Source organism: Aythya marila, assembly GCF_965140915.1.
Source record: "Aythya marila genome assembly, chromosome: 4".
NCBI classification, from domain to species: Eukaryota; Metazoa; Chordata; class Aves; order Anseriformes; family Anatidae; genus Aythya; species Aythya marila.
In genome coordinates, this window is record NC_139045.1 from 51,199,605 (window position 1) to 51,215,935 (window position 16,331).

Sequence of the window (16,331 nt, forward strand, 5' to 3'; positions counted from 1 at the left end):
ATCTACAATTCTTCAAATACTTTACAGATCTGCAGGTCATCCCAACTCCCAGAATGTCTCTTCAACCCTCCTTCTTTGCCCCTCAGGGAAAGCTACAGGAGGTAATATGCAGACTGTTTTCTGCATTATCTAAACATCCTGGGGGAGTGCTGGAGCAACCTCAAGAAAATAGTTCCCCGTGTATTACCACTTAAACTGCTAAACGCAGTCAAACAACTTGAAACTTCTTAAGAGAGTTCAGCACAAAACACAAGTTTTCCACTAGCAAGCAAAACATTTACATCACTGATAAAATGCAACTTAAATTAAATGGGATGAGACACAGTCATACATATTGTCTAACTTAATGAAAATAACCTGATTTTACGCATACTGAAATGCCAATAAGCAGTATGACAGCTCGAGAAGTCTGGGACTGGTTTATATGTATGTGAGGAATGTTTTAACAATTCGTATCCATAAAGAACAATTCTGTTCGAATCCTGTCTGCCTCTGGGCCCTGCACTGGCAATTTAATTCTTGAACCACAGATGCAGTGTGTCCCAGTCTCCCCCTCATTCTAGTCAATTTATCACTTCTTAAATTTATGAACCTGTTTGCTTTTGTTATTCCGGACTTCTATTTCTAACACTGCTATAGATGTGTCTGTGAATGGCTGGGGAAGAATGTTTTAATTACTCGTGTGTCTGGGAGTTTCAGAACAACTGATAACAACTAGTGACTGTTATGGGATACTATGTGGATCTTTGGTATCTGGTTAGGGGGGGCCGAGAGATAAAGAGGAAGGAGAAAGAAGCTGAAGGACGGCTGGGAGACAAGACTTGAAGAGGATGTTCTATAAACTTGGCATGGTGCCCAGTAAGTACAAAGGGGGAGAGGAAGACTACGAGCCTTCAGCATGAAAGACCCCTAGAGACCCCCACAAGAGACCCCAAAGGAGACTGCGCATGCTCCAGTAGGAGGGACTGCACCCCGGAAGCTAATTTTAATAATCTGTTTTTTTAGAAGTAGTAATGAATATGTATTAGTCTAGGAGCATAAAAATCAGCTGCTTGATGTAACTGGTGTGCGTCCTGGTGGAGCGGAGACTCCCGGTGCACCCAGCGCTGTTTGCTTACCTCTATTCCTTTATATTCTTTCAATAAATCCTATTTTTTTTATTTAATCCTAATTTGAATCCTGAGCCATTTATAACATGTAGTTTAACAAATTATTTGCTGAAAAGTATCTTTGGTAGTTTATACATAGTTCAAAGCAACATTAGGAGAGGTTCTGTCCTTCCTGCCAGAGGATGTCAAGCACGGTAAAGCCACAGAGAGGAACACTGTGAGAGGAAGGTGGAATGAAGATGAGTGTGATCTTCAAGGAGGACCCACTGATGATGGAGAGGCGCATACACACATAGTCCGTAAAGTCTTGCATGCAAACTGTGTCAACCAAAGACCAGTGACATTCTGTAACTCCCTGTTTGGGTGAGTTGTTCAGCCATGATCAAATCATGCTTTCCTCCATGCCTACAGGGAGACAGGTACTCTTTTTGTCATATTGTCTATGGGTGCAACTCCAGCTGCTAAGAGCTCAGCAAACAGTAGTCATCCTAAGCATTTGCCCAGCTTTCCTGCCTTTCCTAGTTTGTGACTATGTGATTTGCCTCCCTGTGCCCCTAGAAGATATGGGAAATGCTGGAGTGATGGATCCTTTCTGTATGCTCTGCTTACTACTGGCATAGTTTCAAGCCTCCCTGATTGCCCACTAAGAACAACATTTAAAGCCACAGATCATGTCAACCACAAATTTATTTCACTTCCCAAACTGCACTATCCTTGAAGTGCATGAAGACATGCACAATTTTTCATATTCTGTCTTTTGTGACAGTACTACCCTACCTGTAGAATATGAATAGATTTTATGGGTTTTGATATAAATGGGTTACATTCTATGTATTTTTAGATCTTCAACAAAGAACACGTAAAAAGTGTGGCTCTACAAGGACTTCGTTAAAGAAATCAAGGATGTAATATTAGAGAGTCAGGGACAATTCTGGCCTCAGGTCTTTCCACTTCTCTGCCTGCTGATCAACATCTTAGCTTGAGAGGTGGCAACAGAAATCAGCTGAGCCAAACCAAATAATAGTCTAAAGCTGTTTATAATAATAAAAGATACTTTCTGGAGGCTTTATCATGTCCAAATATCCTCTCTTATCCCATGTTTCATCACATGACCACTCAAAACAAGCAGACTAAGATGTCTTTATGATATGTAAATAGATTTTTTTAGGGAATATTTAACACTGTATATATAATAATTTATACCTCTTAAAATTCCAAATGATGCTAACAAATTGATGAAAATGATTACACCTTTCAGTGACACAGTCTGATGGATGTTTTGACTGGCCTCAGGCTGGGGATAGGATGGGTGGAAACTACCACTGGCATGCGACTGGATTTTCATAGGAGACCCTCTGATCCTCATATGACAAAATAATCCTGAAAAAAAATATATATATTCATTTAGAGTGAAAAAAAAAAAAAAAAAGTTCATAATCAGGGCTCACCTTTAGATCACCCTTTTGTCTCTTGAACTGCAAGAAGTAGGCACGTACACAAGCACAAATAATACAATCAGCAGAGAACCACTTAGCCTCTGGGGACAGGCAGTCACTAGTGTCTGTAGGGATTAAAAAAAGAATTCTCCAGGGAGAAGAATTTGCTTAGGCTTCCTCTGTTTTTTCATTTATTTTTAACAACCCCAGGTGGGGCAATGACCATTATCTTCCCTTTCAGGAAATAACGACCAAGGTAGGACCCAAGCTTCAGAAACCGAAAAAGGGCTAACCCTTATTTAAGCTCTACCTGACAATGCGTTGTTACAGCTAAGTGGATTCAGAAAGCCTCTGGTTAGAACGGTCTCATAAAAAACATGAAGTCAATTCAGGTGAATACCCATCAGTAGTTTGCTACACATTCTGCAGACTTGGTGCAAACAGACATCCAGACTTCTGCTTAAGACTAGCCTGGCTGAATAGCCAACTTGACAAAGGGTACTGAAATATACAAAAATAAGATTCTATATAATGGAAGAAAACAACTGGAAATATTATATATTAATTCCATTTTAGGGATTCTATACTTTTTATAAATATTATTTTGTTGTTGTTTGAAAGGAGCAGATAGTTGATAATTACTGCTTCACGCCAACTGCAGAAGCAAAGAAAGGAGGTAATAAGTAAAACCCGTTGAGACTACGAGGTATTTAACGTTGCGTAGTTAACTAACTAATGCCTTGCTCCACAGAAAGCAGACTTTAAGGCAACAAAAACCCACGGAAGGCGGCGACTGGAGAAGCGAGGACCCGCAGGCACAGCAGCTCAGCTCCGCTCCCGTCGGAGCGCTCCGGGGCATGGCGCCGTCCGTGAGGCCGCGCTGCCCCCTGCCGGCACACAGCGCTAAAAAAAAATCTGCCAAGGATAATATTTGGAAAGTCTATTAATAAATACAAGAGAGGATAAGTCCAGAATACGTTTCTTGAAGCTGCTTTCCAACTCTGGTCTTTCGAAACTTTTTAAAAACAAAACAAAACAAACACTCACACACACACACACACACACACACACAAATCATAATATATTTTTTTAAATGCACCAATTTTTTAAATCTGTGTTTGTTTTTTTTGCAAGCACAATGAAAGGGGAACACGTTCATTAGCGCCAGGGAGACTCTCAGAGTTTCTCAGTCTTTATAAATGGCATACACACAGACATTCCCAAGCTGACCCACAACAGGTGGCCTATGTATAAGCTAGTGAAACAGTTCACTGGCTGCAAAACCAGTGAGCCTATTTCATGTGTGCACAGCTGGGATGGGGTGGAGGATTGAACATACCCTGTATATTTCTGTGCCTGCATATCTCTGCAGTAACACCTCCTACTTCTGCTGCTTTCTCCCTGGCCTTGTGCAGCACATGGCAATATGCCTACAGCCTGTAAGAGAGAGCTTTTAAAAACATCTCCTCAGATCAGCAGCCTCTGCTGGATACTTAGTGCTGCAACCCCCTGTCCTCAGTGGCTGCTGAAGTAGTGCAGGATGCCCACACTCAGCAAACAACAGCAAGGGAGAGCCCCAGGGGACAGGCTGGGCATCTCCACATCCCGAGCTGCTCACAACACCTCTTCCTGCTGTCCTGCACTGCCCGCAGTGGAAAAATGTTTTAGATGGAGCAGTCAGCATTGGGGTCAGGCCCTCCTGTTCCTCTGTACTTCACCCTGGCTTCCCTATCCTTTCAAAACATGCTGACAGGGGAGGCAGAGAAATGCAAGCAGCTGTCTATTTGCCTGACAGTATATTGTGACACCGGACTACAAATACACTATGTGCTTGCGTTGTGATTTCCTGAGAGGAGATGATCAGAGTATTGATTTCCCCATTATGCATGCAGTTAAAGTGGAAAGTCTGTTCACGTAAGAACCTGAAATGACCGATGCTAGCTAGGTTTTGGAACACTGCCACCTGGGCTGCCATTCATCTGACTACATATTCATGTATTCACTCCACATAAACATCCACATTCAGGTTATTCACATTTTTTGGAAGATGTTTAAGATTAATATGAATTCAACCACCCAGAACAGATGCCTTATTTCCCCCCATCACTCAGCAGATCGCATTCTAGAAGTCCAGGCCTGCAGATGGTGGGAATCAGCCCCCCCCACCATGCTTTAATCAGGCTGCCTAACTGGGCAGATAGGAGTAAGCACACTGAGCAAATGCCCATATCCAAATCCCTTGTCATTCACTGTTGCTCCTTCTCAACAACTGTCACTATACCCCTTGCAAAAAGGCCTCTAAAACAATCAGTCTTCATGATGTATAAAACTTCTATGAAGCACGAGACCAACCAGAGATTCTCTGTAGATCAAATAAATTAATTAATTAATTAGTAGTGGCTTCCCATCAGATAGCACTCGAAGTAAGGGCACAAGTTTCATCTTAGACCTGCGAAGGACACTGCACTTGGTACCTCTTCTTTCTATTGTATGCATTTCAGCCCAGGTACATTCCTGGAAAGGCTCAATCATTCACTGCAGGAAAGGAGTGGATTAGGAGATGAGACAGATGAGAAAGGACAGAGTTGGAGAACATCTAAGCTATGCACTCTGAAAGGAATAAACTTGGACAACAGCTGAGAGCACTGCCAGAAGTTTCACTCAGCAACATCCTTGAGGACATCAAGAATGTCCCATGCTACAGGGCACAGCCAGACACAGATTTAGGCACTCGTACCTACGAGGCAGCCAACACTCCTGTCAGTAACAGGGGCAAGATCTGGTCTGCAGGGAATGTAGCAGGCAGCTGTGCCTGCTGGTTTAGGCAAAGAAGCTTGAAACAGATGCTTAGGGAGAAACATCCTGGCACTGCAGACATATTAGAAAGTGATCATCAGCTCTCTTTATGTGGATTAATGAAGCTGTACTGAGTAGGAAACTCCAGCACTGAACCCCTACTTTGAAGAATGGAAGAACTGAAGAATTTTCCAGCAAAATAAGGTAAAATGGTGATGGTATGATACTAACACCATGCACCTCCCTCCTCATCACCTTGAATGCTTACTCTGTAGAGATCGACTCTTACATCCAGAACCAGCTGGTGCTGCGTAACTGCCTGTTTTAGTACAGATTGTACCAGAATCCATGTTAGAAACAGCACATGGTGAGGAGAACAGAAACTGAAAACAAAAGCACAGGGTGCTAATTGGCATAAGCAGCCGTTGGTATTTTCATGGTATCACAGAATCTGACGTTTCCTATTTTTACTGGAAAGTGGATCCAGTTGGATTGCTGCATAAAGCACAAACCCAAAAGACATTGCATGCCATACACTCCTCGGCTCACAGAAATGTGGTGAGACCTAACAAAGCGTGTTTGGAGGAAAGCTGTGACAAGCACAGGGATGCTTTGTGAGCAGTAAGCAATGCTTCCAAGTGGATTCAGCCCCTTCTTGTTTGTGTCTGGAAGACAAATGAAGTTATCAGAAATACAGTAATCTTCAGTCACAGAAATACAGAAGTCTAATTGACCCTATGGCACTAAGCAGAGTACCTGGGGCAACTTCTACTCTCTTCAAATTCTTTCAAAGCTCCAAAAATTTTTTGCTGCATGTCAGTTTAGTACAATGAACGTAATTGCTGCCTGTTCCACAAGCCTGTCTAATTTTTAGTATACTATGCAATCTGTCTTTGCAAATCTCCCTGTGACTTCCAGCCATTGGCTAACCAGCAGGGACTTGAAGAGAAAGCACTGGGTCACTGAGTGACTCTCTGTGAGACTGTAACCAAAATTTGGGCAGCTTTTTCTGAATCCCCAGTTTTCTGCGGCCTGAGCAGATCCAGATTTTTCAATTGCAAGGTGCACTCTGTGCTTACTGAAACCTAAGTGGAGCTGCAGAGATGAGCTGGAAATATTTCGCACTCTGGATATCTGCAAAATGGTGACCACTTGTTTCAGCTCTACTAAGGCTGATATTAAAAGAAGGTCCCTCAGCTAGTCCCTCCTAGATGGGCATCTGCTCATGGTGCTTGATCAGTAAGAAAGATTATTCTGAAGTGCCTACATGGTGATATGTTATTATAAATAGTCCATTAGAGTCACATTAGAGTCATTTCCCTTCATGGGCCTCAGTGTTGGGCAGGTTCCTTTATTCTTTGAACTAAAAAGGAGGGAATCTGACAGGATAACTACTTTGTTAAAAAATTCGATTCAGCCTTCAAAGTTCAAGTGACCCTACTCAGGTAAAGTTCAATGCAGCTTGGTTACCATTGAAGTACACCAGTTTAAATTCTTAGTCACAAGCCAGACTCCTAAACATTTGGACATTTAAATAAAGGTAACACAAAAAACTACCTGCTCATAGTGGATATGTAAAAATCAGATCACCATGACAAGTAAATGATTTAATAATGAACAGAAGGGCTCATTAAGACAAAAAAAAAAAAAAAAAAAAAAAAGTAACACAGTTCCCAGAAGCAAAAGAAACACTGACATTTTAAGTAATGTGACAGAGAGATTTTAAGAAATCTCTAGTCATGCTACTCAAGGGGCTGAAACCTAATAAGGACTAATTAAGACTTCACCTAATTGCCTGCAACAACTCACTGTATGTAGTGAATTTTGCATCTACTAACAATTAGAAGGGAAAAATCTGAAGAATTACTTGGGGAAAAAGTCACCCTACTACCCTACCCATTAGGATACTGACAAGGAGAGATACAATTGAACATAGTCACAAAAGATGAGAAATTTGTTGGAGAACATGTCTAGAAAAAGCAGTTGATAATTTTGCCATGTTTGCTAAAAGGCAGTAGGTTGTTTGGAATTTAGAAACAGCAAGAAAAAGTGCAAGAAGTTCCAACAGGTGAATTGTGTATTCTCTGACCTCCACAAAAATATGCAACATGGGGAGCCTATTATTTGAATTTTATTATTATGAAATAAATACTATCTGAAAAGTGCTGAACATAGTGCAATCTCAAGGTGGAGAAACCAGCAGAACTTGTCTGAAAGATCTCAGATTCTTACAACTTCTGCAGAGTGATAAACAAAGTCAATGGACTATAGCAGGAATAGATGGTAGGGTCATAACTGCAAGGTAGGGCTAGGAATGGGATCAAAGAGATGGGAGTATTGAGAGAAAGTTGAATGACTTGGGAATGCCAAGGGAAACAGAGGTAACACTAAGTGATGTTTTGTTCTGAATAAATGAATTACATAGTCTGCTGTATACAGATGCAGTTTACCTTGAAAACGCTACACGTGCTCCACATAGGTAGGAAAGAACAGAACAGAAATGTATGGACAAAATTTGGTTGTTACACAGGATCTGAAAATCACAACCTCCACAGTAATATTCTTTAAAATATTCCTGGCAACACTGATAGAAGTGGAGGTTCAGAGCATGATTCAAGAAATGGCGTAAGAAAAAGCATTCTTTGTGGTCCAGGAAACTTTGAGATAAATACTATAGGAAGAACAGACATGAGCAAAATCAAAGGGGTGAGAAATTGCTGATATTTGAAAGTTAAATTCAAATAAAATATTTTAGTTTCTGCTAAGCCCCAAAGATTTAAGATTTATTTTTGTCCTGAAGTTGCAAATGAACTTTCTAAGACCTTGGCAAACTGTTAATCCTTCCACGCTACCATGCTGTAGCAAGATTACCAGAAATACATATCATTGCTCTCACGTGAACATGACTCCTGATTTTAAGTTTTCCCTCACTTCTACCAGCTTCCCTCACTTTAATCACAGTGATTTTCTTAGGCAGTTATACTCCTGCTCAGTAGATTTACCCTGGTCTTATAAGACCAAGATTCTCAATGAACCCTATAGCACGTACACATAGACACAATTGCGCTGTTTGCTTTTACCTTTTCTTCAGTTTCCCCACTCAGTTTTGAAGCACCCTTCAAGATGAGGAGCCCTGCCCCAACCAGCAACACCCACCATACCATAACTGTTCAGAATACAGACCAGCTATGTGTATAAATCGTAGAATCATAGAATGGTTCGGGTTGGAAGGGACCTGAAAGACTCCAACTCCCCACCATAGACAGGGATGCCATCCACTAGATCAGGTTGGCCAAGGTCCCATCCAGCCTGGCCTTGAACACCTCCAGGGATGGGGCAAATCTGCCTTTAAACCAGAAAGAAGAGAAAGCAGTGGTTGCTGTACCCATTATTTTCACAATAACAATTATCAGCAGCTTTTACCACTGCCTCAAGAAAGTTCAAGTAAAAAGAGTTCAAGTAAAAGGATCAGTTTCCCTCCTGAAGACCCCAGAGCTTCCCTAACAGCCCTTTTGCCCCAGACAGGGGCTCTGAACAAAAGCCTCACCATAGGGCCCTATGAGAAGAACTGGGGGTCAGCTTCTTCTCACAGATAACTAGTGATAGGACCAGAGGGAATGGCCTCCAGTTGCGCCGGGAGAGGTTTGAGGTTGAAAACGAGTAGACATTTCTTCCCAGAAAGAGCAGTCGGGCACTGGGACGGGTTGCCCAGGGAGGTGGTGGCATCACTGCCCCTGGGGGTGTTTAGGGAAAGGCTGAACGTGGTGCTTAGGGACACGATTTAGTGGGTGACATTGGTGGTGGTGGAATGATTGGACCAATTGATTTTGGTGCTCCTACAACCTCTGATGGCCCGTCCCGCCCCGCCCCGCCCGCAGCCGCTGCCCCGCCGCATGCGCGGAGGCTGCCTCCCGCCCGCCCGCTTCCGCTCCTCGCCGGCTGCCTCCGGGTCGCGGCCGGCCTGCGGAGGGGCGGCGGTGGCGGCGGCTCCATCGCCCTTCTCCCGCTGCCGCTCGGCGCCGCTGAGGCCACTCCCGGGGGTGAGCGGCGCCGGGGCAGGGGCGCATTTGGTGGTGGGGGGGGAGGATTGGGCCCGGGCTGCGGTGGAGGCGGTCGGTGGGGCCGTAGGTCTGTCTGTAGGTCTGTCTGTAGGTCTGTCTGTCCCGCGGGGGCCCGCCTGAAGCGCCGTTCTCCGGCCGCCCTTCTCCTGTTTAACATCGCCGCGTCCTGGTAAAGCTTTGGCCTGCAGCCCTAGAGTTGCGGGGTCTCAGTTTACTGGGTGTCCTCCTGGAGGAGGCGGTGTTTGTGTTTTTCAGCACCTGTATGATAGCGTTTCCCATGCAAAGGTGAGTTTGGTTTGTTATGATTTTACGCCAGCAAGAGATGCTGTGCCTCCCTGCCTTCTTTTATGAGAGCAGCAGGTACTGCCCTGCGGAGTGCTACAGTACCTTAATGTGTGTGTCTTCTGAAACTGGTCTCCCGTCTCTGGTTAGCTACAAGTAGCATGTGTTAATTGTGGCTTGGCACCTAGGAGGCCTCAGGCTCCTGACAGTGCTGTGGGGTTTGTGCTGATACCAAGCACGCTATGGCCTGCAGAGAAAGAAGAGTTGGTTTTGACATTTTTGGCACTCAGCTGGTAACAGGAAACAAGGTTTAATCTCAGTGTTTGTGTTTCTTTGCTTTATATTTCAAGCAGAATATATTCCTTTTTTTCTCGTAAAAGTGAGAAGACTGAAATTCAAAATGACTTGCTCCCATTTTGTTTGAACTTTTCTTTATGAGTTCCTTTAAATTAGTGTGCAACTTTTAATGCATCTTTTTGACTGGCATGTGTCACTTGTAGCTTGTTTTTTGAGTGTCTGGCAGTCCAGTTTGAACTAGAACTGCAAGACTACAGTACACTGCTGTAGGTAAAATACCCTTTCTATTTAATTAGTACTATACCTTGTCATTATAAAAAAGGACTTTTACCTGTCTGTTGTCCAGGAGTTTTACAGCTATTGATGTGGTGCTTATTTTTAAAACTTTTTCTTTAGGTTTAAGTTCATTTTTACTGTACAAGCTCCTCGCTGCCATAATGAGGCTAGTCATTCTTGAAGATTACGATCAGGCAAGTGAATGGGCAGCAAAATACATCTGCAATCGTATTATCCAATTCAAGCCCAGTCAAGGAAGATATTTCACGCTTGGTCTACCAACAGGCAAGTCTTATTCAAAGCCTACATAATTGACTACACTTAGAACTGTATTTACATCACTGCTAAAAGATACTGTATTTAAAAGAACACAAACGTACTTCTGATAATGCTTCAACATGTTTCTATTTTAATAGGGATTTGGTTGTGTGTAAAAAAAAAAGTGGTGAAAAGGTTTGAGAAACTGAGAAATTGTAGATGAGAAATAACAGTGCTTTTAATTATGTTGAAAAGCATCATAGCAAAATGTGACTATAATGATACTTAAATAGACAAAGTGTATGGATATATAGAACAGTGGAAAAACTTTGTTTAACAGGGAGTACACCCCTGGGATGCTACAAAAAGCTGATAGAATATCACAAGAATGGAGATCTTTCTTTCAAATATGTAAAGACATTCAACATGGACGAATATGTGGGTAAGCTCTAGTGCTAATTATTTGAGAAGACTGTATACAGTTTGTTGTTTTTTTTTTTCCTTTATTAACAGTTGTACACTTCCACAAAGCACAAGACTAGCATTTTATTGTTATGCTTCTCCATTAAACCTGGGGACATTTGAAGCATTTGATCTGTTTATATACCAAAATGCAAACAAGTAACTAGTCCGTGTGGATCCTGGGCTAAATTAAGTAATCACAAATCACTTCCTTCCTACAGAAAGTGTTGTTCCATAGCATTATTACATTTGTTTTGAAGACTTAATACTCTTAGTGATATGATGTATACTAAGTGAAAGTAAACAAATTGTCTCATGTATATCAACAGGAAGTCTATCTTAGTATAATTTCAAATACTTCTTTGTCTCGTTTCTTACTGCTCAAGAAAGCCTTGTCTTGCATGCCCCATATTGGCTACATGTAGGCTAGAACTAAGGCTAATTGCTGAAGTCTTGCAATATGTTAATTTGATTTTAAATGATTTCAGGGCTTCCCAGAAATCATCCAGAGAGCTATCATTCGTATATGTGGAATAACTTCTTTAAGCATATTGACATAGACCCAAATAATGCTCATATCCTTGATGGGAATGCTCCAGACTTACAGGCAGAATGTGATGCATTTGAAAAGAAAATTGAAGAAGCAGGGGGGATCGATCTGTTCGTTGGAGGTATGAGGAAATGCTCTGTGGTTAGTTATGGTTCAAACAAAATATTGACTCTTTAGACATGATCTTCAGAACATAGCTAAAACTACTTCGTATTGTAGTGTAAGAAAATTCTGTGACTGACAAAGAATTGGTATAGATACCAAAACAGAATGCTTGGTGTCCAGTTTTCTAATGATAACGTAGTTTAAGTAAGTTTTGAACGCTTTTTTTTTTTTTTTTTTTTTAAATTGAAAATGAGAAAGCAAAACAAAAGAATGAATCCTAAAACCTTTTTATTCTTTCACAATGTTTGAGAATATTTGTTGACTCGCAGGTCTGGAATGATTTGCTCTCTTTAACTTTGAAAAGGCATTGGTCCAGATGGCCACATTGCATTCAATGAACCCGGATCAAGTTTGTCTTCAAGAACAAGATTAAAGACTTTAGCAATGGACACCATTTTGGCAAATGCTAAGTACTTTGATGGAGACTTATCTAAAGTACCAACTATGGCGCTAACAGTTGGTGTGGGTACAGTGATGGATGCTAGAGAAGTAAGAATTCATTTAGTTCTAGTTGCATGTATCTGTTTTCAAGACTTGTTTGTGTTGATATGAGGACTGAAAGTAGAGACCTTTGTTTTGCAGGTGATGATTCTTATAACAGGTGCACATAAGGCTTTTGCATTGTACAAAGCGATTGAAGAAGGTGTCAATCACATGTGGACAGTTTCTGCTTTCCAGCAGCACCCTCGTACTATCTTTGTGTGTGATGAAGATGCTACTTTAGAACTAAGAGTTAAAACTGTGAAGTACTTTAAAGGTGAGCACTGAATCAGAAGTTACCTATATTAAAATTAAGTAAGTCTAGCTACCATAATGTGTCAGAAGGCCCAATGTATAATGTTATTTATTCAAAATACTAAATGTTAACTTATGTCTTGTGAGTGGAAAAGCACTAGGAGATGTGACTTATGTTACTTCCATCTGAAAGGACAGTTGCTTGATACATTCTTGACAAATCTTCTTTGAATAGAATATTTCCTTTGCTTCCTATTGGACATGATAATATATAAACTTCAGCATATAAGACATAAGACATATATAAGACAGCAGCTGTCTGGTATTCCAGAATACTGATTCTAAATAGAAAGTGGAAAAGTTTCATTTGCGTTGTTTTCTTTTAAGCCTGATAAATTTTATACTGCTTTTTCTATGGTGTCTTTCCACTTAAGTGTCTTTCAAGTGCTATCTAGTAAACTTCAGATGTGTGATATGGGGTTTGAAGTCAACTGAGGATGTTTTTCATACAGTGCAATTTGCATAACAGTCTATATTGATTGTTAATGCATTGCACTTACTCTGCTCTTTATATCTGTAGTAAGTATATTGAGGCAGGCTTAAAGTTTGGATTTTTGATATTAACATCCATGAACATGGTTACTTCAGTTTAACTGAGTCTGTAGAAGCTGAGAAAAATAGTTTTCTCCTAACTATATTAGCACAGCAAATTGTGATTATATATGTCAGTCATCTTACTGGAATGGTTATTCGTAGTAGCTGAGGCATCTGACGTCAAAGCTGTCATTGATGACCTTTTTTTGAGCATTTTATCACTACTGTCCTTAGGTGCATTAGATTATAAAATCTGGCTTTACTGTGGTTTGATCCTGATATCACTTGTAGCTAACTCTAACTTTGAATTTCTCAGTATATTGTTATTTGCTACATATTTGTGAGAGGGGTGGTCTTCCCCTGTGTCACACTGCTGGATAGTACTGTTTTCAAAGATAAACCTCCTTAACTGCTTGGGTGAATTTTAAACATTATCCAGTGTTCATATAAACAAAAGCTTTGCTTGAGAAAGATATAAACCTACTAACGTACAATTATTGATGAATGATGCTGATATTAAACATTGCTTTAAAAAAAAAAAAAAAACAAGGGCTACAGTATGTGAATGTGCTGTTGTGTCACAACGTATTATTACCCTGTAAGCACATACAAAGTGACAAAATTCTTATTGACTGGCTTAATTTTTCCTGTTCATAAATCAGTCAGGTTTTCTTGCTTTAAGGTAGAGGACAAATCAAACCTGGAATTATTTCTGAATCTTGATCTCCAGGTTGGACAGATCTTTGTTTTAAGAAAGCTGGGTAGTTCTTGATGACTGACTGCTAGTCATGGTAGCTATTTACTGCAATTTTTTACTATTTAAAAAAATCTCAAGGTACTATGTGAAACTTCAAATTCTTTCTGATAATAAATCACCACCCTGGCTGGTAACTAGAATAGCTCCCCTTCACTGTTTTTTTTAACTTGTTGAAACTGTTAGAAGCTAAAGTTATCAAGGATATTAAATGTTTTTATTGAAAGGGGGAAAAGTAACCTTCTTTACTTTTCCCTTCATTTACTTTCTTGCAGAAGGAAGCAGAAAATAAACTTTGAATTTACTAATCAATCTGAAGAAAAGTTAATTCAGGATGGCTTTTCTGTACTTGTATATGCTCCTAAATTTCTGTGTAATATTTTAACTTGATCTGGGTTGAGTAGGCAGCAAGACTCTTCATTTGAAATAATTGCTTTGGTATCTATCAAGTAAGGGATTCTGGTACATACCTTTGTTTAAAAAAAAAAAAACAACTTTTGTTTCTAACTGTACTTCCTGAAACACATCAACTAACAGGATTTAAATATATTTCGTTACATATGGAAGTGGCAGTACTTTGTAGGCATTTTTCATGCCTTCAGGAAGTGGATAATTCTTTTCTCTTTTTTTAGAAAAGAAAAACACTGGTTGGAAGTGTTGTGCTTTTAAAGTTCAAAACATGGTTCCAGACTGAGTAATGTGTGAAGCTGTTACTGCTCTTTCAGTACAAATCCCTTTTGTTTCAAATTTGTACTTAACATTTTCCCACTTACTGTCAAACTCCTAGAAAACTTTAATGACTTGATCTTTCCTAGGTATGTCAGACAAATAGTTATCCTTCATGAAATTTAAGAAATACTTCCTTTGCACCTTAGTTATGTTGATTTCCAAGGGTTGTGATATTTTGTCTTGTTTTGTTTTAGCACAAAGATCTGCAGCTAAGTCAGTCATTACTTCCAGAGACAAAAATGACCTGGGTTTTTTAGTCTGTTCTAGGTGTGTTGGCTTTTTAGTATGGTTGAATGTGTTACTTAATAGAAAAAGGAATAGTAATTTGAATTTTATTTTAATTAACCACAAAAATTAGAAATAGATGCTGAATAAAATGTTTTTTGCTGTGGTCACCTAAAGTAATGAGCTCAGACTGTACAGTTATTCAAGCTTTGCTGCAGTGATGGGAAGTTTGTCACAGGATACATGATATAGCAAAGGTATTGGTATATTCTTTGCCACTGATGATCACTCAAATATGCACTTACTGTCAGACTTCTTCCACGTTTTTTAAGAAAATCTCTACTTTTAATGTTGCATATTACTTAAATTTATAGTTTTAGAAGTTAATCTTTAGTTTGGTGCTAAACTGGACTCTTTGCAAAATGTGAATGTTGATCAGTTGTTATTACTAGTTTGTAAGGTGAAATAAAGTTTAAAAACATACTAGTGACTGAATAGCATGTATTGGTTAACACTTGGTAGGTAACGCTTCTACTGAGTTATAACCAAATAATGTAAAACTTTTTTTTCTTGTTAAATTGTTCTATTTTTCCCATCACTCTCCAATATTTTCTGAATAGAAAATAAAAGCAATATTCCAAGTCACAACTGTGGATAATCTGTATATGACCAGAAAAAGAATAGGAACTAGTCAAGTTCTAAATCAAGTTCCCAGTTGAACTAGTCAAGTTCTAAATTTGCATTAATAGTCTGTTTGATTTTTGCCTGTCTAGGACCAGATATATATGATTATACTTACAAAGATAACACAATGCTAGAATGTCGCAACTCAAGCTGTAAAAGTATTAGTATGTATAAATCTAATTTTTATGACAAAATGTGATGTAAATAATTTTATGTTGCTATTATAGTTTTTAATACAAAAGAGTGATGGGTGGATCTCTCATTATGTGTTGAATTGATTTGGAAGTATTCCAGATCTTTTTGACTGGTTGTCGTAGCTGTCTTGTCCCTGTTCAGTTTATACTGAAGATGTCAATAAGTATTTAAGTGATATATATACATATATACACACACACATATATGCATGCTGTCTTAATTTATTTACTTCTGATTTTAACCTACCTTGAATAGCCATTCTTTTTTCAGTAAACTGTTTAAAATGTGTAATTTGACGTAAAGCCCAAATAAAAATGTGGATAGAGAGACATGTTGAAAAAGTATAACAATTGTAAAGCTGGCATTGTTGCTTTCCCCCCAAGGTTTAATGCATGTGCACAATAAACTTGTGGACCCACTGTACAGTATGAAAGAAAACTGAAAGAAGAATTGAAGAAGAACTCCATGTGGGTCAACAGCAACAGTTTTAGGTAGCAGATGAGTTCACTGCTATGCAATATGTTGAAAACTGTTTAAAATGGGGAATCCATGTACTGTATTTTTTAAAAGGTCCAGTATCTGTACATTCACATTCCATCTCTATTTGCTATGTCATGCATTTTGCTTTAAAATTTGGAACTCCGTTGTTGGCTGTTACAAAAACTAAATGGAACAGAACAAACCTGTGGGAGACTGCATGTTACATTTGGGGGTGGGGGTGTG

General features: G+C 39.7%; 1 protein-coding gene across 2 annotated transcripts; it reads left to right on the plus strand.

The window, feature by feature from the left end:
- The first annotated feature begins 9,257 nt into the window (after positions 1-9,257).
- Positions 9,258-16,321, plus strand: GNPDA2 (glucosamine-6-phosphate deaminase 2). Of its 2 annotated transcripts, XM_082759614.1 has the most exons (7): positions 9,258-9,381; positions 10,378-10,546; positions 10,860-10,957; positions 11,466-11,648; positions 11,997-12,181; positions 12,275-12,449; positions 15,992-16,311. In XM_082759614.1, the coding sequence occupies exons 2-7, from the start codon at positions 10,419-10,421 to the stop codon at positions 16,048-16,050; spliced, it is 828 nt and encodes a 275-aa protein (XP_082615740.1). In that variant the 5' UTR covers positions 9,258-9,381; positions 10,378-10,418; the 3' UTR covers positions 16,051-16,311. The 2 variants fall into 2 exon arrangements, with proteins under 2 accessions (XP_082615740.1, XP_082615741.1); XM_082759615.1 differs by lacking the exon at positions 10,860-10,957 and having other exon boundaries at positions 10,378-10,542; positions 15,992-16,321.
- Positions 16,322-16,331: the final 10 nt, after the last annotated feature.